The sequence below is a fragment of the Cricetulus griseus genome, chromosome X (assembly GCF_003668045.3).
Source record: "Cricetulus griseus strain 17A/GY chromosome X, alternate assembly CriGri-PICRH-1.0, whole genome shotgun sequence".
Classification (NCBI taxonomy): Eukaryota; Metazoa; Chordata; class Mammalia; order Rodentia; family Cricetidae; genus Cricetulus; species Cricetulus griseus.
The window spans coordinates 69,110,526-69,130,760 of NC_048604.1; the positions used below are offsets into that span (position 1 = coordinate 69,110,526).

Below are 20,235 nucleotides of genomic sequence, written 5' to 3' on the forward strand. Positions count from 1 at the left end.
CACACTGTCCCAGAACAGACTATTAATGCTCCCACTGCTAACAGGACAGCAAACCCACAGAACCTGTTCCCACCCTTTCTGCACCTGTATTCCATTTGCACTGTTGCACACTGCGCTTTCATACTGACAGCCATCATTGAGTCTCACTTTGCTGTGGATATTTGTGCGTTTGTATGTTTAGTGTATATAATGCTCACAAACAGTTCTTTGTTTAGGTTTTTATCACTTGGTTTTATTTTTCTAGAATTTGTTCCGTAGCAGATTGCTTAGAAAGGGCCACAAGAGCAGTATTTCCTGCGTGAACACATGTTGACAAGCTTGTAGACTCTATCCTTGAATATTATTTAGCTAGGGATGTCCTAAAAAACACCAGAGACTGGATGACATAAACAGCAGAAATGTATTTCACAGGCCTGGAGGCTAGAAGCCCAAGGGCAGGTGTTGGCAGATTTGATTTCTCTGAGGCATCTACCCATGGTTGGCAGATGGCTGCCTTCTTGCTCTGTCCTCACAGAAGCCTTTTCCCTGTTTATCATTTGAGACTGGATATTGTTGGGTAGCCCAGGCTAGCCTTGAAATTTCAACTAGATGCCTCCCTGGCAGGCCTTTGGTATTGGTGTCTCTATGTGCACAAAGCACCTACTTTAAAAATTGTTTTGACAATATAGGGATGTAACCTAAAGCCTATGCAACGCTAGCCAAGTGCTACGTGACTGAGCTCCAATCCAGCCCTTAGGGACTGCAGTCAGATGGATAGACTCATTCGAGCTTTATCACCTCCCGGCATTTACAGGCCTTGCCCTTTGATATTCACTCATTCTGAGAGTGGAAGGGGCCAAGGCTTCAATGTGTGAACTTTTTTGGTTTGATGAGAGGATGCAATTTAGCTCATAACAGTTTGGTTACAAATGAAAACTGTTACTTTTTTTTAAGTTCTGGGTATAGAATTTGTGTATTACTCTTTGATAATTTCAAGCATGTATGTAATGTATTTTGGTCAGTTTCACACCCCATTACCCCTCTCATCCCTTTTCTTCTACCCAACAAGTTCCCCTCCTACTTCCTCCCATGTCTTTTGTTTTGCTATATTGCTATATTTAGTGTGTGGGACCCACTGAGGTTAATTGGGGTTGCTTGCATGAGCATGGATGGGGCTATGTACTGGATCACAAACAACTTACCAATGGTTGCATCTCAGAAGCAACCATTTACAGCCAATAGTCAGGGGAGGACTCTTGAGCCCCTTTCCCTATCGAAGACTGCTTGGACACATTCTTTTCCTTATATATCATCAATCTGTTGTTTTCTTTTCTTCTAGCACTAAGCATCATTGTCAATATATCTGATACCTGGCTGTTTTCTCCCCTAGATAGAAAATCTCCCCCTAAAAACGAAATACTTGCCTTTTAAATATGTTGTTTCAGGTCTTTGTTCTGAGTTATTTCAGGCAACTTTTCTTGTAGCCTTTACTATTCTGCCTTTTAAAACTTTTAATTTTACTTTTTGAGACAGGGTTACTCTATTGCCCAGGCTGTTCTGGAACTCACCATATATACCAGGCTGGCCTCAAACCTGTGTCAATTCTTAGCCAGGCATTGGTGACGCACGCCTTTAATTCCAGCACTTGGGAGGCAGAGACAGGCGGATCTCTGTGGTTTCCAGTGCCAGGATAGGCTCCAAAGCTACACAGAGAAACCCTGTCTCGACAAAAAAAAAAAAAAAAAAAAACTGTGTCAATTCTCCTGCCTTAGCCTACGAAGAGCTGGAATTGCAATCATGGGCTCCCACACAGCCCTGTTTTCATTTTTTATGGGTGTGCATTCAGTGTGCATACTACTGTGTTTCATACAGACAGTTTCTTTCAATTCTACCATGGGCTTTCCTCATAGTCAGTCCCCTCTCCCTCCCCTTAGACTCCCTTCCCTTTACCCATTAATTTTGTCCCTTCCCCTAGTCTCCATCCTGCTTTTGTGCCATATATATGAATGCTTTCTCTAATAATTCATAACAAGGACTACACACACACACACACACACACACACACACACACAGAGAGAGAGAGAGAGAGAGAGAGAGAGAGAGAGAGAGAGAGGAGAGAATGAATATAAACATATGCACATATTCTCTATAAAGGGTTCTAGGATCCACAAACAAAACACAGTATTTGTTCTTCTTTACATGGCTTATTTGTTCCATTTTCCTGTTTTTCTTTTCTTCTCTATATATTTGGTTTCTTGTTCCTCATTGTTTTTGTATGGCCAGTAGGATTTGAGACACAGCCCCAGTTTCCTAAGTGCCTGGGATGTTCTTTGACTCCCAGTCCTCATCGCTTCATTCGTTTCCTTTCGGATCTATACACTTCCCATCTTTTTAGCTTCTATTTTACGTCTTGGGGTAATTTACTCTTTCTGGCTTAGAATTCATTTCCATTATCCCTTAATCCCAATTATTTCCTTAGCCCTGTTACCTCATGCTTTTGTTTTTTGGATCTTGGTTTCTTCTTCCACATCTTCTGTCCTTTCCTTTGCCTATTTTGGACTTGTTTGAGGTGGTAGGCTATAGTTGTCATGCCTCATAATCATGTGCTTGCACTACGCTGTTGATTGTCAAAGTGGATCATTCTCATTATCTTTTCCTTCTTCTAAAAACAGTGTTGCTCCTTTTCACATGAGTTTATAGATTTATTTTTTTATTTTAAATAATTTAGTTTATTTTATTTGCATATATGTCTGTGTGAGGGTGTCAGATTTTAGAGTTACAGACAGTTATTAGCTGTCATGTGGGTGCTGGGAATTGAACCCAGGCCCCTTGGAAGACCAATCAGTGCTCTTAACCATTGAGCCATCTCCCCAGCCCCGAGTTTATAGATTTATGTGTGTATTTATTTTGATCTTTTGAGACAGGTCTTCTTATGCAGTCCAGGCTGGCCTTGACCTTGCAATTCTCCTGCCTCTGTCTCCTGGGTGCCAGAATTAGAGGCTTGCACCACTATAGCTTTTTTAAAAAAAAAATGTTTAGAAGGATGGAGACTACTAACTAGTGTCACAATAGGTTTTCTGTTTTCAGGGCTTCTAGCTCCCTCTTCTGTTGCTCTTGTGTAGTTCTCAGAAATGTGACTTCCTTTCTCAGACACCTGGTTACTTGCTCTCCTCTCCCAGTCATTTGGGCCTCTTACTATACTGCTGATCTGGAGTCTGTTTTCAGCAGTGTCAATGTCTTCTGCTCCTGGCTGGTTATTGTGGAGAGCTCACAGGGCCCACACTGCTGCAAACACGGAGTTTTTTGGAAACGTTTTAGGTCTCACCTGCTACTGGAATACGCAAAATCCCCCTTAATTTCAGCCCCTCAGGTTTGTCACAAGTTCGGTGCTTCCTCATGTTTCCTTTCACACACTGCTAATATCACATCTGTTTTACAGCCCTCCCACGTATTTATGTTTCTGTCTGTGTCTCCCAGGTGTTTCAGTTGCAAGTATGCACCACTGTTCCTAACTTGCTTTCTGTTTTTATGCAACTATTAAAGAGTGAGAATATTTTAGAAAACTATACCACCTCCACAAACCTGCCAAGAACCTTCCCATCAATTAATTTTAATTGAAATATTACATTTATAATTTTTATACATTTTAAAAATAAACATTTAAAGCTAGCTATAGTAGCTCATGCTTATAATCCCACCAATTGTGAGGCAGAGGCAGGAGGATCAGGAGTTTAAGGTGACCCTCAGCTACACAGTGAGTTTAAGGCTATCCTAGGCTACATGGTGCTAAAACAGTGAATAACTGAAACGAAATCCATAAGGTTGGGATAACTTTAATAGATAAATGCCAGCCAACAGCAAGCCAGAGCGTGCCAAAAGCAGCAAGGCAAGACAGTGCCCACGTGCCTTGTCTGTCCCTTTAAAACCTCTCCCGAGTCACCCTGACATCACCTTGACCACGCCCACCTTGACAGCCATGGTCGGGCACACCTGTAGCCGGTGTGGTTATGGTGTTTCCCTACAGTGTGCTATCTCAAAAAAAAAAAAAAAAAAAAAAACTGCTAATAAAGAAAAAAACCTGGGCATGGCAGCATGCACCTGTAATAGAAACACTTAATAGATGAGAGCAGGAGGATCAGAAGTTCAAGGTCATCCTCAGATACATAGCATTCTCTAGGCCAACCTGCATAGCAAGAACCTCTCTCTCTCTCTCTCTCTCTGTCTCTCTCTCTCTGTCTCTCTCTCTCTGTCTCTCCCTCCCTCCCTCCCTCCCTCCCTCCCTCCCTCCCTCCCTCCCTCCCTCCCTCCCTCCCTCCCTCCCTCTCTCTCTCCTCTCTTTTTTTTTTTAAAGTAGAGCCGGGTTTGGTGATACATGCCTTTAACTCCAGTACTTAGAAGTCAAAGGCAGGAGGATCTCTGTGAACTCAAAGCTAGCCTGGCATAGTAGCAAGATCCAGCCTCTCCCCTCTCCTGAAAAAAAGTAGGAGCTGGAAAGATGGCTCATCTCTGGAGAGATGACTGTGTAACTCAGTTCAAAGGCATTTGACGCCCTCTTCTGGCAATTTTTGGTACTGCATGTATGTGGTACAACCCCATAAGTGCAGGCAAAAAACAAAAAACAAAAAACACTCAAAAAGAAGAAATTTGACTTCACATTTTGGACATTTTTTGTATTGTTTTATTTTTTAATGTTTTATGGATCATTGCAACCAATCTCCCTCTTTCTCTCACGTTCATCCCATCTTTTTTTTTAATTTGAGAATTTCATACGTGTATACAGTATGTTTTGATCAAATCCATCCTCCAGTTCTCCCAGCTCCTCCCTATAAGGTCTCCCTCCTAAGTCCCTGTACTGCTCATATACCCTTAAGCCATATCCCTGAAGAGAACTGTCTCATCCTCCCCCAGCAGCCATCAACTGCCAATAGCTCCTCAGCTAAAGGTGGGGCTTTAGGAAATCCATACTGGAGTTTTGATTGGCAGGCTCTTGTGCATGCTGCCACAGCCACTGTGACTGCATGTGTGCAACAGGCTTGTTATGTCCAGAAAACACTATTTCACAGCACTCCTCTGATTCGCACAGTCCTTCTGCCTCAGCTTCTGCTTTGCCCCCTGAACCTTGGCGGTGGTGGCAGAGGTGGTGGTGGTGATGGTGGTGGTGGTATAGGTGGCTGGGGTAGGGGTGGTGCTGCTGTTGCTGTTCATGTGTCATTAGGGCTGAGCACTTTGCAGTTCTTACTGGCTGTAGTTTGACCAGTTGTGGGTCTCTGTCTGTATTAAGCATACTTTACTGCAAAAACAGGTTTCTCTGCTGAGGACTGAGAGCTCCACTAATCTGGAGTACAGGAAAGGGAGATACCCAATGGTTTGATTTTTTTTTCGAGACAGCTGAGGTTAAGAGCACTGGCTGTTCTTCCAGAGGTCCTGAGTTCAATTCCCAGCCACCACATGGTGGCTCACAATCATCAGTAATGGGATCTGGTGCCCTTTTCTGGCAAAAAAGTCAATAGAGCACTCATATACATAAAATAAATAAATCTTTCTTAAAAAAGGAAACTGATGGGCTGGAGAGATGGCTCAGAGGTTAAGAGCACGGACTGCTCTTCCAGAGGTCCTGAGTTCAATTCCCAGCAACCACATGGTGGCTCACAACCATCCGTTATGAGATCTGGTGCCCTCTTCTGGTGTGCAGATATGCATGGAAGCAGAATGTTGTATACATATTAAATAAATAAAATCTTTTAAAAATTATTAAAAAAAGGAAACTAAAATGTGTTGTGCTTCTTTTTGGTTAAGACTCAGAAAGGCAGGCAGACTTAGCAATGCCACATGACAGAAGCTCTGTGAGCAACTATATCAAGGGAGTGGATTCTGGGAAATATCATTAAGGAGGTTAATTATTTCTCCTGTTTCCCTAGCTTGTCTTCGGGTGAATGAGGTTTCTTGTGGGGCAGTCTCTTGCCAGTTGATTGACAGGCCTTGCTAGATTAACACTTAAGGGAGGAAGCAATGTTATAATATTGTGTTGTAATCTTTGGAGCAGAGACGGAACTCAGATTCCATTTTTTTTTTTTTAAACAGGAGGAAGTCACTTTCTCTTTATGAACCCCAACAAAGCTCCAACACCTTCATCTATTTGTATGGTATTTTAAATCCTAAAAAGGGACAATTGTGTTTCTTCCTCTCCTGTTGTTACCATGGAAATGGGAGGTAGGGTCTAAAGCAAATCATGAAAGAGTGGTCCATCTTCAGTGGTTTCTAAGTCTCCTAATCTGCTAATCCCTGTAACATCCTTCTTCACCAAGAGTCAAGACCCCAAAATCATGTAAGGGATGGGCCGAAATTGGGACACAGAAGGGCTTATAAGGAGCAGTTCTCAACCTTCCTAATGCTGCGATCCTTTGATACAGTTCCTCAAGTTGTGGTGACCATCAACCATGAAATTATTTTTGTTGCTACTTCATAACTGTAATTTTGCTACTGTTATGAATTGTAGTGTAAATAGCTGTGTTTTTTTATGGTCTTGGGTGGCTTTGACCTTTTATGGTCAAAAGGTCATTTGACCCCCAAAGGAGTCTCAACCCTTAGGTTGAGAACCACTGACTTGGGGTCTCCACTCTTGCTGACTTTTAGGCCTTGGAGGGTGGGTGATTAAGGAGTTACATTGCAGCAGGACCATCAGATAAAAGAGATAAAATTATGATAGCAGTTGAGTGCTGTGTGACTCACTGGGCCACACTATAGCTCCCATGCTGGGAGTGGCACCTTTAGGAGGTGTGGCCTTGTTGAAGTAGGTGTGGTCTTGTTGGAGGAAGTGTGTCACTGTGGAGATAGGCTTTGAGGTCTCATATATTCTCGAGCCACACCCAGTGTCTCAGTTCACTTTCTGTTGCCTTTGGATCAAGATGTAGGAATCTCAGTTCAGCACCATGTCTGATTGCATGCTACCTTGTTTTCTGCCATGATAATGGACTAAACCTCTGAACTGTAAGAGAGCCACCCCAATTAAATGTTTTCCTTTGTAAGAGTTGCTATGGTCATGGTGTCTCTTCACAGCAATAAAACCCCTAAGTAAGACAAGGTCCAAAAAAAAGACAACAATGTCCAAAGATTAGTAGCATAACTATTAAGATTATGATAGATACAGCCCATTTCCACTATGAAAATACAGATATGCAGTTCCAAAGTTACTCAAGGGGATGAGCGTCTACACTGGAGTTTTTCTCATACTCACACAGCTTCTGGGCAACTGTGTAAAATGAGAAGAAAGACAACAAGAGGTCAGATCACAAACTAGAGCCCCCAAACACTTCTGGCATTTCTGGCCTGTGGCCAGAACAGAACAAGGATCGTTTTTTGGCTTCTGGTCAAGGACAAGAATGGGTACTGCTTGTTTCTGAGGTCCCTGCTGTAAAACTGCCTGTTTTTACAAGCATAGCTTTTTCCTCTGGGCATGCATGACCATCCTATTTTTACCATGGAGTAGAGAAAACTTGGGACCCACAGTCAGCAATGAAATGAACAGAGCAAATACTGTGATCGATAGTCTGTGGTAAAGGTAATGGCGCTTTTAACACTTCCATCCTGCCTCTCAGCTGCGTGTGACCTGGAGAAGGGAGTGCTAGAGTAGACAGGCAGAAGATTAAAGGTGGGATGCCATAATGTCGCTTCCTTGATGTCTCTTCCTTGATGTCTCACTCATGATGAGGTGAGACTTTCAAGTGAGGTAGCTGTTTTTGAGTCACCTACACTCTTGTAAGTAACCCACCACCCACACACTCTCCCTTAAGTAACCCCAATAAACTCACTGGTTCACCAAGTGGGACTTCCATGAAATTGTTACTCTGGTCTGTCATTGATGCCCAGGCATGCCTCCCTAGGAAAAATAATGCAACTGTTCAGAATAATTTTTCCTCATAGTTTTTTTCCTCATAGTTTTAAAATGTTCTAACATCCAATTTTGCTAATGAGAATTTGTTTTGCTAATGATTTTTGTTTCTTCTTTTTTGTTGTAGTAAGGGTTGAACCCAGGTACTTGGGCATACACCGGACAGGAATTCTACTACTGAGCCATATACCTAGCCCCTAATTTTTGTTTCTTTAGGGGTTAATCAGCTTTTTTATTTCTGAATATAGTTACAGTTTTCTCTTCCTGATTTGTAAAACATTTTTGTTTTCTTTTCAACAAGGCTTTAAATCATCCATTTGTTTGTTTGTTTGTTTATGTCTGCCTGTCTGTCTGTACACCTGTTTGTATGGATGTCTGTAGAAGCCAAAAGAGAGTGTCAGTTGGGATTGGAGTTACAGGCATTTGTGAGATGCCTGAGGGGTACTGAGTTCTAAACACTTACAAATTCACAGCAAGCATTAAAAAAACTTTTTATTGATTCTTTGTGGATTTTACATCATGAATCCCAATCCCATTCATCTCCCCATTCCTTTGTATCCACCATCTGCCTTTGCAACCTCCCCCCAAAATAAAATAAAATAAAATAAAATAAAATAAAAACAGCCAAACAAGCCGGGCGTTGGTGGCGCATGCCTTTAATCCCAGCACTTGGGAGGCAGAGGCAGGTGGATCTGTGTGACCAGCCTGGTCTACAAGAGCTAGTTCCAGGACAGCCTCCAAAGCCACAGAGAAACCCTGTCTCAAAAACAACAACAACAACAACAACAACAACAACAACAACAAAAACAGCCAAACAAAAACAGAACAAAATAAAAAGTATCCCAGTATGGAAGCTGCAATGTGACCCATGAGTCACAAATATGCCCTTTAGTCCATACATTTTATAAGTGTTCATTGCAATGAGTCATTGGTCTGTCTGGAGGCCTCTGGCTTCTGCTACACTATTGGTAATAGGCTCTCACTGGGACTCCTCTTGGATATCCTGTTATTGTCGTGTAGCTTCGGATCTTTCACATGCAATAGCAGTTCATATTTGGTGGATGTTGGGTTGGGCTACCTCGTAGTCCTGGTTCTGGGATTGTGTGGTAGCTGGGTTGGTCAGCCTGCCAGCTTTCCCTTATCATTACTATCTGGCTGGTTCACCCAGTGCAGCCTGCAGCAAGGAGTGGGACCAGTTCCCCTGGTCTCATACTCTTGAGGGCCAGGTCACCCTCACCCACACCACCAAACCTGTTCTACTGTTCTGCCCAGAAGAGGTACAGGGCCCAAGCAGCAAGCATTCTTAACTCTAAGGCATCTCTCCAGTCCTTGAAACTTTTTTTAAAAATTGACTTTTAAGTTAGTATATAACATGACGGGTTTCAACATTGCATCTTCATACACATATGTTTGTAAGTATCCTTTGTTCTGATTTGTCTCCTTCCCATCTTCCCTATCCCATCTAGCTTTCCTTGCTCTCCACCTCATCTGACACTTACAATAGCTTCCTCCCCTCCCATGATTCCTTTTCTAATTTCAAGACACACACACACACACACACACACACACACACACACCAATTCAAGTTCTGTGTATGAAAGAACACATGTAATGTTTGTCTTTCAAAGTTTGATTTATTTTGCTAAATATGACAATCTCCAGTACCATTATTTACCTGCAAATGTCATGATTTCATTTTTCTTTATAGCCAAGTAAATTCCATTGTGAGCATGTACTGCATTTTCTTTATCCATTCATCTAAGGCATTCTGGCTATTATGAACAATGCAGTGATGAACACAGGTGTATAAGTAGTTTGTGGTATGCTGACTGTTAGCATAATATTATATAATATCTGCATATGGGTCATTTCTCTCCCTATTGAGCTTGGTAGGCCCTAATAGTAGTCTACTTTCTAGAGTCTCTATTCTGTCTGTGGTTAAGTGTGCTCATTCTGTCCTTTCCATGATACTGTTTACCATTCCATATCTGGTGGTCCGTGGTTATCTCTTTATACTTAAAAATGAAAGAACTGGGCATTGTGGTACAGGCTTGTGATCCAAGTACTCAGAATGCTGAAGAAGGAACATTCTGAGTTCAAAACCAGCCTGGACTACTGAGCAAGACCCTATTGAAAGGGGCACTCGTGGGGGGGGGTGAAGAAGAAAGAGAAAGGGAGGAAGGAAGGAAAGAAGGGAAGAAGAAAGGAAGGAAGTTAGGAAGGAAGGAAAGAAGTTTCATCACTATGTCTGGAGATGTATTTGTTTGTCAGGTTTCTCCCCGAATACGAAGTCTAATGAGGATGATTGCATAACAGGTCAGGGGTTGTGCCAAGTAACTTCTCCTTTGACATAGTTTGGGGAAGCTGCCTTGGGCAGGAGTTCCCCTGTTCCTAAAATTCCTTCCCTACCTCTCCTCCTAGGATCCCAACTGCAAACTGAGGTATGATTCTACCAGAGTTTGCTCCGGGGAACCAAAGAGTGTAGTGGGCTTCCTTCCATAGAAAAGAGATTACTTAGCCGGGGCATTGATGGCACTCGCCTTTAGTCTCAGCACTTGGGAGGCAGAGGCAGGAGGATCTCTGTGAGTTCTAGGCCAGCATGGTCTACAGAGAGAGGGTTCCAGGACAATCTCCAAAGCAATACAATACAGAGAAACCCTGTCTCGAAAAAACAAACAAAAAAGAAAGAAAGAAAAAAGAAAGAAAAGAAAAGAGATTACTTACAGGAAGGTTGGAGCTCCATTGCCCCAAAAAAGCTGCACTGGGAAGTCTACCTGGCAGGGATGATTGCTTTCTCATAGCCACATAGGCCCCTCCCCTAGTCCTACTCCTCCTGCCTCCTCTAGCCCATCCCCCAAGACCTAGAGACCACGTGCAATAAGGGCAGAACTGCTGGTGCAGGAGTGAGAAGGTAAATAGTCAACTGGACCAGCTGTGATATTTTGAGAGCAAGCCCAGCAGAACTCCTGAAGATGGTGGCAATTTGAATAGTCCTGTACAGTACCTCCAAATGTCACATTAGCTGTGAGACATTAGCACCTGCAATGCCTTAGCTTTTCCTAGTATCTCCAGGTAGCTTTTACTTTTTTTTTTTTTAGAGAGAATTTATTTATTTATTATGTATACAACATTCTTCCATGTATATCTGCACACCAAAAGAGGGCACCAGATCTCATAATGGATGGTTGTGAGCCACCATATGGTTGCTGGGAATTGAACTCAGAACCTCTGGAAGAGCAGTCAGTGATCTTAACCTCTGAGCCGTCTCTCCAGCCCCCCCCCCTTTTTTTTGGTTTTTCGAGACAGGGTTTCTCTGTGGCTTTGGAGGCTGTCCTGGAACTAGCTCTTGTAGACCAGGCTAGTCTCGAACTCACAGAGATCCGCCTGCCTCTGCCTCCCGAGTGCTGGGATTAAAGGCGTGTGCCACCACCACCTGGCTAACATAGTCTTGTTATGTACCCCAGGCAGGCCACAGCTTGGGGGCCTTCTGGCTTGGCATCCCAAGTGTGTTCCACCATGCCCAGTTTATTTTGGTTGCCTTTTTTTAAAAGCTAGGAAGTAGTAATTTTGGTTCACTATGTGAAATATGTGGACAGTGGGGAGGGGGTAGCTGGGAGCCAATAAGAACATTTGTTTCCTGGGCAGGATTTCACTTCCTGGCCTTTATTTGACCTTGAGTACTTGCCAGCTCTGAAGTGGCAGCCTCTCTGGGATTTTTCCAGACATACTGACCCATCCATTCTGTTCCATCAGCTGATGTATTTCCAATCTTCCAGAAGTTTGTTAAATCCATTTTCTTCTTAAGGGCTTATTCCTTTATTAGCATTTTAATGGGATGCCAGAGGAGACATAGATAAGCACATACCTTCAGTCAGGCATCTTCAATTAGAACTCTTGCATCTTTATAAAAGCATAGTGGTAGACTTTTGCATGAATGTAATATAGTTTATCAAATGTCCAAGTAATGGACATTTGGGTTATTTTCAGTTTTTCACTCTTCAAGGAATAATGCAGTGGACCTCTTATGTAGATAGATCTACATAAATTGGACACTTGAGCAAATATTTTTATAGGATAGATACATAAAAATAAAATTGGTAGATAACACCACGTCTCATTCTTAAAGCATTGCTCCATTTTTTTTTACTTCAATTAGCAGTGAATGGGGCTATCTTGTTCGTTACATTTTCCCAGCATTGTAAAGGAACAATCTTGTGCTAGTGGTGGTGGCACACGCCTTTAATCCCAACACTCAGGAGGCAGAGGCCATCAGATCTCAGTGAGTTTGAGGCCAGCCTGGTCTACAGAGCAAGTTCCAGGACAGTCAGGGGTGTTACTGTCTTGAAACCCTGTCTTGAAAAAAAACAAAACAAAACAAAAAAGTAATCTTGCAGGCTGGAGAGATGGCCCAGATGTTAAGAGCACTGACTGCTCTTCCAGAGGTCCTGAGTTCAATTCCCAGCAACCTCATGGTGTCTCACAACCATCCGTTATGAGATCTGGTGCCCTCTTCTGGTGTGCAGATATACATGGAAGCAGAATGTTGTATGCATAATAAATAAATAAAATCTTTTTAAAAAAGTAATATTGCTATCTCTTTGCCAACAAATTGCCAAAAGATCTGCTTTTTCATTGTATTAGTTTGTGTTTCTTAAGTACAAGAGAGGTTGAAAATTTTTCCATTAACCAGTTTCTTCTGAGAGTTAGCATTTGTCTTTTCTAGTAAATGCTCTTGGGGTTGGAGAAATGGCTCAGAGTTTAAGAGCACTCGCTGCTCTCATAGAGGACCTGAGTTCAATTCCCAGCTCCCACATCAGGTGGTTCACAACCACCTGTAACCCCATCTTTAGGGGATCTAACACCCTCTTCTGGCCTCCTCCAATAATGCACAGATGTGCACATACAAATGCAGACATGTACACCTAAATAAAAATAACTTTGAAAACTAATAGAGATCTTTACATTGCGTATCACAATTCTGACTCTGGGTTTATATCACTAAAACCTTGGAAACTAGGTATAGTAATGCATGCCTGTAACCACAGGGATTTTAGGGAGGCTGGAGGCCCCTGGATTCCAAGGCTAGTTTGGGCAGAGTAGCAATATCTTGTCTCAAAATGATGAAGAAATAAGTATGTGTGGAATATACATGGTAAAACAAAACTAAGAACATTGTTCTCTTCCTCCAGCATCTAGAGACAGGATCTTGCTAATAGCCTAGGCTTACTTGGAACTGGTTGTACTCCTGCCACAGTCTCCCTAATGGTAGGATTAGTGGCATGTGCCACTGATCCTAGTTCATAAGTGAGCTTCTTTACTATATGACTTTAGTTTTTAATATAGCAACATGTATTATGAAGAACTGAATTTAGAATGCAACATTTCTCAAACTAGTCTGATCATGAAATATTTGTTCTTGGACTATCTTGAAGGACATTTCTACTGCTCTATCTAGTTCTATCAAATAATAAACTCACTGAGCCTGGGGCCTGTGTCTATCTCATTCAACATTATGTACCCAGTATCTAATATTGTTCATATAGTAAACACTCAGCAAATATTTGTTGACTAATAAGTTAATAACTAATAAATTAGCATTTTATTAGTATGATAGACATGGTATAAGGTGTAGTCTTGGAGCTGGAGAGATGGCACAGCAGGTGGGAGCATTGGCTGCTCTTGCAGAGGACCTGGGTTAGATTCCTAGCACTCCTATGGTAACTCGAAATCATTTGTAACTCCAGTGGCTTCTTCTGGACCCCTTAGGCATTGCATATGGTGCACAGACAAAAAGATAGGCAAAGCACCTATACACATTTTTTAAAATTATTTTTCAAGACAGGGGTCTCTGTGTAGCCTTGGCTGTCCTAGAACTCACTTTGTAGACCAGGCTGGCCTTGAACTCACAGAGATCTGCCTGCCTCTGCCTCCCAAGAGCTGGGATTAAAGGCATGCACCACCACCTCCTGGCAACACATGAATTTTTTTTAGGTTACAATTCTGCTGGCCAATTGACTAGGATTTCTTATAAGCTAGCTCGGTCTTAATTATTGTCGTGGCCCAGCATGTCTCAGCCCCAAGCCACGGTAGCCATCAGGTTCGGCCTGAGTGGGGAAGCGTGGACTTGGGAACTCTTAGCAACCCAACGGCGACAAAGACCAAACACAGGCATCTCGTTATCTTTAGAGAGCTCTCAGTTCCCTGCTGCAAACTAGGGGACATTCCCCACTGAGGCCATGCTATTCAATAGCAAATCAGTTAGCATCCACTATTCAGTGCAGACTGGAGCTCTTGGTTACTGGAACTGCTGGAAATTTCCTAATGGAATTTTCCTGGTCCCCAACAAATTATCAACCATAATCATAAGACTTATCTTATGAAGGACAAAGGCCTTGTGTCCTGTCTTCCTGAAGGTTACATGGCTACTCCACAGAGAGGAGGAGGAAGAGCAAGAGCAAAGAGGACAACTTCCTGTTTGTCCCTGCATATATATGAGTGTGTCTGCTATATCACTTCCTGCCTGGATCTCTACTACATTTCCCAGAATCCCCCTTGACTCCTAGTCCCACCTATCTTGCTCACCAATTGGCCAACAGTACTTTATTTATCAACCAATAAGATAAACATATACGCAGAAGCACTTGCCTCATCATCTTCTCTTTTCTGTCTAAATAAAAAGAAGGATAACTTATTTTTTATAATAACTGAAGGAAACTATATCCATAACTATCTGTCTTCAACTCCATTAAAGACCACAGAAGGATAATATATAAACTCAAGAATTGACAGATATCTCGCTACCTGGACAGTCATCAAAAGTTCCTCTGTAACGTTGCGGCATCCATCTTTAGCCTATAGGCCACAGTGTGTCTGGCACAGTTCTCCATTTCAGCAGGAACCCTTCAGGACTGTTCATCTTGTTTTGTAAGTTCAGCAGTCAGTTTCTTGTGGGTCCTGCATGTCCAGTTTATACAGCAACAAACAGTCCAGGCAAGAGCAGTTTCTTGCCCAAATGGCTAATCTTGCCAACACAAGATTTTTTTGTTTGTTTGTTTGGTTTTGGTTTTTCGAGACAGGGTTTCTTTGTGGCTTTGGAGGCTGTCCTGGAACTAGCTCTTGTAGACCATACTGGTCTTGAACTCACAGAGATCCACCTGCCTCTGCCTCCCATGTGCTGGGACTAAAGGCGTGCGCCACCAACGCCCAGCAAAACATGTTTTTTTAACGAGGTAAAACACCATGTGGTCTTATGGTATTTCATCTAATTTGAAACAGTAAGTAGAAAGTACACCCTCATTTTATGTACTACTACAGAAGAACAAGTTACTGCCAATCAAATTATCACACTAGACAATTTTATCATTTAGAATTTATACTTTTTAAGTGTTGAAGTTTTTCTTTTCTTTTTTAAAAAAGATTTATTATGTAAACAGTGTTCTGTCTGCATGTATCCCTACGGGCCAGAAGAGGGCGCCAGATCTCATTACAAATGGTTGTGAACCATCATGTGGTTTCTGGGGACTGAACTCAGGACCTCTGGAAGACCAGCTAGTGTTCTTAACCACTGAGCCATCTCTCCAGGCCCCAGTTTTATTTTCTTAATTAAAACTATTGTTTTTACTGTATGTGTGTGTGATGTGCATGTGTGGGTGTGGGTGTCACAGCATGCGTATGGAAGTTAGCTTATGCAAGTTGGTTCTCTCCTATCATGTGGGTTCTGGGGATAGACTCAGGTCACAAGACTTGCATGGCAAGTGCCTTTACCCCAGTGAGCTCCCTTCCTGACCCAAAGATTTGATTTTCTTCTTTAAAAAATGTGTATGGGTGTTTTGCCTGTGTGTATATCTATGCACCAAATGCATGCCTAGTGACCAAGGAGGTCAGAAGAGGGTATAGCCCTGGGACCAGAGTTACAGGTGCCTGTGAACTGCCATGCTGGTGCTAGGAATCGAACTTAGGTCCTTTGGAAGAGCACCTAGTATTCTTTTTTTTTTTTTTTTAGATTTTATTTATTATGTATACAGTCTTCTGCCTGCTTGCCAGCAGAGGGCACCAGATCTCATTCAAGGTGGTTGCGAGCCACCATGTGGTTGCCCCATGTGGTTCCCAGGAATTGATTGAACTCAGGACCTCTGGAAGAACAGTCACTGCTCTTAACGACTGAGCCATCTCTCCAGCCCCACCCAGTACTCTTAATCACTGAGCCATCTCCAGATTTTCTTAAGACTCACTTAGAAATGGATATGTATGTCTGTGTGTATGTATGCACACACGTATATTGCATTGTTGGTGGTTTTGTTGTTTGAGACAGGATGTCGTCCAGGCAGTGTTTGGACTCCCAGCAATCCTTTTGCCTATGCCTCTTGAATGGTGATGTGAGTGTCACTATGCTCATCTTGGAAGTGGACTTTTAAGGTGTGCCATTCTCGTGGGTGTTATAGAAAACACTAAAATGAAATGCAACGGCTAAGGTGTTCACAAAGTATCTTTATGCTTGAAATCTGATGCCTTGAATTACTACTGGACCCTGTGATTTGCTGTTTCTGCAGAACACTCATTGCCATTAAGAACATGGATGATTTCTACAGGAAAAACAAGTGTTCCATTGTTTTCCTTCATATCCTCATATCCATTCTGTTTTGATGTTGCTGTTTTCTTTGTCTTACCAGAAGGTGTCAGCCAATGACAACGGCTGCCTGGCCAGCAGAAACTCTAAGATTCCAGTAACTGTTGGATGTATTTGAGCTTCAGAAAATTAAAAAAACCAAAACACGAAGAAATGTGTTGTCTTAGGATGGAATTCAAAGTGCTGGCCTAACACACACAAAACCCTGAGCACTTCATAAAGCAGATGTGGTGGAACATGCCACCATGTATACTTCCAGCACGTAGACATAGGAGGCAGGAAGATCATCCTCTGCTACATTATGAGTTTGAGGCCAATCTGAGCTACATATGACCCTATCTCAAAAAATGGGGGTGGAGGGAAATGGGAGAGGCTGGAGAGACTGCTCAGCGGTCAAGAGCATGTGCTTGGTTAAGAGCATAAGTACTCATCCTGGGGACCTGAGTTAGGTTCCCAGTACCATGTCAGCACCCAATCATTTGTAACTCTGGTTCCAGGGGAACCAATGTCTCTGGCTTCTGTGGGCACCTGCCCTCAGGTATGCACACACACACACACACACACACACACACACACACACACACACACACACACACACACACACATACACACACACTTAATCTTTTAAGAAGAAAGAGAAATGTGTATTGTAGAACCCACTAAATACGTAATTACTATCATTTTCCTTTTCCTGAATTAATTTAATTCTTTTCAGTTAAATTTAATTCTCTCTTTTCCTCTGTAATCCACAGTCTCAGAAGACAGGTCTGTACTTACTGTTCCTTTCTCTCTAGTTCCTCCTTGCTAATGCATTCTGATCCCCACCATTCCAATGGCAGTCTGTTCTCAGCCCTTATTCACAGCTATTCAACAACCAGTAAATCTGTATCGTCCATCGGAAAGATGAGTCACAGCATCTTAGAGCTATGTAGTCTCTCCATCCTGCTCTCTTCTCAAGAAAAAGGCTCTTGTTGGGCGTGGTGGCACACACCTTTATTTCCAGCACTCTGGAGGCCGAGGCAGGGCTATCTCTGTGAGTTTGAGGCCAGCCTGGTTTGCATATCAAGTTCCATGACCGGTCTACGTGATGAGACCCCCATCTCAAGAAGGAGGAAGAGATGATGATGAAGTTTTTCTTTTTTAAAATTAGCTTCATAGCTTTTAAAAAGATTTATTTATTTTATGTATATGAATGTTTTTTTTCCTGTGTATATCTCCCTGGTGCCCAAGGAAGTCAGAAGAGGGCATTGGGTAACCTGGGATTGGAATGTTTTACATGGTTGTGAGCCACCCTACAGTTTCTTGGGATTCAACTTGAGCCCTCTGCAAGAACAACAGGTGCTCATCTGAGCCATCTCTCCAGCCCCAAGGCTCTTTCTTTTGGTGACAGAAAAACAAAACAAAACAAACAAACAAAAAACAGCTGTCACCTCAAAGAGGATATGAAGTAGTTTATTTTAGAGGCAAATATCAGTGAATATGTCCTGAAAAACACAGATTTAAGTCACCAAATTCCATATTCCAGAGAGGTACCAGTTTCATGAAAGTAATAGAACAAAGAACATAGCAAATCAAGGCTCTTTTAGAATAACACATAGGTAGATTACAGCAACGCTGGGGAATCTCTCCCATAACCCTCAGTCGCTGAGATCTCTCCTCCAGAACTCAGATGTTACCTGCTGCTAACATTCCTAGCTTTTGAGTTGGTGGAAGCAAACCTTCTAAAAGGACTTACCTAATAATCACAAGGATGCTAGATCTTACACAGAGATGGGCAATAAATAGCTACTCAAAGAGTACTAAGATAGCCCAAGATAAATTATACTTAGGCTCTGTATCTGCAGCATTCCAACTTCTCTGCAATCATTGATGCTCTAATTAATTGACCAGTTTTTGTAAAATGTTCAGTGTAGGTATGGCCTATTTTTAGGAACTTAATACTTTTACTACATCTATCTATCTATCTATCTATCTATCTATCTATCTATCTATCTATCTGTTTGGAGTTCTTCTCAGAGGCTGATTATCTTCTATCATGTAGGTCCTGGGGATGTTTTCTAACAGGTGCCTTTGCTCGTTAAGCCCCCTTTCAGCCCCATTTTTGGGAATTTGCATTCATGTTTAACTTTGAGACGGGGTCTTATGTAGTACAGGCTGGCCTCAAGCTCACTATGTTGCCTAGAACTTCTGGTCCAACTTCCTCCATCTCTTGAATGTTGGGATTATAGGTATGTACCGCCACACCTAATTAAATAGTATTGGTACTCACACCTAGAGCTTTGTGCTTGTTAGGCAAGCACAGCTACACACCCAGTCCTCCTCTCTATAGCTTTGATTTATAATTCATATAGCTCACAATTCACCTATGTAAGCATTCTTGGCCTGTTCACAGAAGTGAGCAATTATCAGGACTATCAATTTTAGAACGTTTTAATCTCTCAGTTCAAAACATCATGTTCATCAGCAATTACTCCGTGTTTCCTCCCAACCCACCTAGCCCCTGACAACTAGTAATCTATTTTGTTTCTCTGTATCTATTATGGACATTTTGTATAAATGAATGTATTGTCTTTTGTGATTGGCTCCTTTCACTTAGCATGCAGTTTTCAAGATTCACAGAATTTATTTATTTGGAGAGGTATTTATTATTATTTAGTTATTTTTGAGCAGTGTCTTCCTCTGTAGGCCAGGCTGGCTTTGAACTTGACGCCCTTTTGTTCCAGACTCTTGAGTGCTGGAACTACAGGTATGTGCCACTATTCCTATTTTATTCAATTGATAGGTGCTTTAGGTTATTCATTTTTTAGCTATTATAATAATGTGGGTAGATATATTGGGCATATGCTTTTTTGTGCATGTATTTTCATTTTTCTTGAGTATATACTTCAGAGTAGAGCTGAAATAGACTGTTTAGCCTTTTTCACGAAGGCTTTGCCATTTTACATTTCCATGGGGTCATTCCACATCTTCACCAGTCTTTGGGATGATTGGGCATTTGAACATAACCATAGCCATCCTATTGGGTACGGTTTTTAATTTTTAGTTTGCTGGTAGCTGCTGTATTGAAACCCTTTCTTGCTCTCTGGCTTTTTAACATATATTTTTGAAGGAATATCTACTCAGCTGCTTTGCCGATTTTTACAATAGTAGGTTAGTAGATGTGAAGGAAGAAATACATGGCCATCTTATATTTATCATGGTATAACACAACACTTACCATTTTCACAGTGTTTTTAACTGAGGGTGTATGTGCCACAGCATGTGTGTGGAGGTCAGAGGAGAATTTTTGGAAGTCAGTTCTTGCCTTCCACCTTGTAGAGGCAGGGGCTCCTTCCAATTTTTGCTCCTGTGTGGCAGTGTACTCTGGGCTAGACTGGCTTGTGAGTTTCTCGCTAATTTTCCTGTCTCTATGTCCTGTCTCAGGTAGGAATGCTGGGAAGGCAGATGTACACCACCACATCTGGCTTTTTATATAGGTTCAGGAGATCAAACTCAGGTCTTCAGGGTTGTATAGCTAGTGCCAATCCATCTCCCAGACCCATTAACCATTATGTTAAAATTAACTTATATTTTATTTAGTTTATCCACACACATGTGAAGGTCAGGGGGCAACTTACAGAGAGAGGTTCATTCTCTCTTTCTGTAATGTGTATCCATCCTTGTGGATTGAACTCAGGTCTCGGGCTTGACAGCAAGTGCCTTTACCTGCTGAGCCATCTCACTGACCTCCCTTAACTATTTT

At 42.1% G+C, this 20,235-nt stretch overlaps 1 protein-coding gene across 4 annotated transcripts in view; it reads left to right on the plus strand.

Moving 5' to 3' along the window:
* Snx12 (sorting nexin 12) overlaps positions 1-20,235 on the plus strand; it is a 105,091-nt gene that overhangs the window by 82,579 nt on the left and 2,277 nt on the right. Inside the window, exon 6 of one of the 4 annotated variants that reach the window (XM_027431790.2) lies at positions 6,061-6,427. The exons of the other annotated variants lie outside the window; for them this stretch is intronic. Within the exon in view, the coding sequence (XP_027287591.1) occupies positions 6,061-6,131 (71 nt within the window). The 3' untranslated portion in view covers positions 6,132-6,427. Of the gene's footprint in view, positions 1-6,060; positions 6,428-20,235 lie in introns of those variants that run through there. 4 annotated transcript variants of the gene reach the window in all.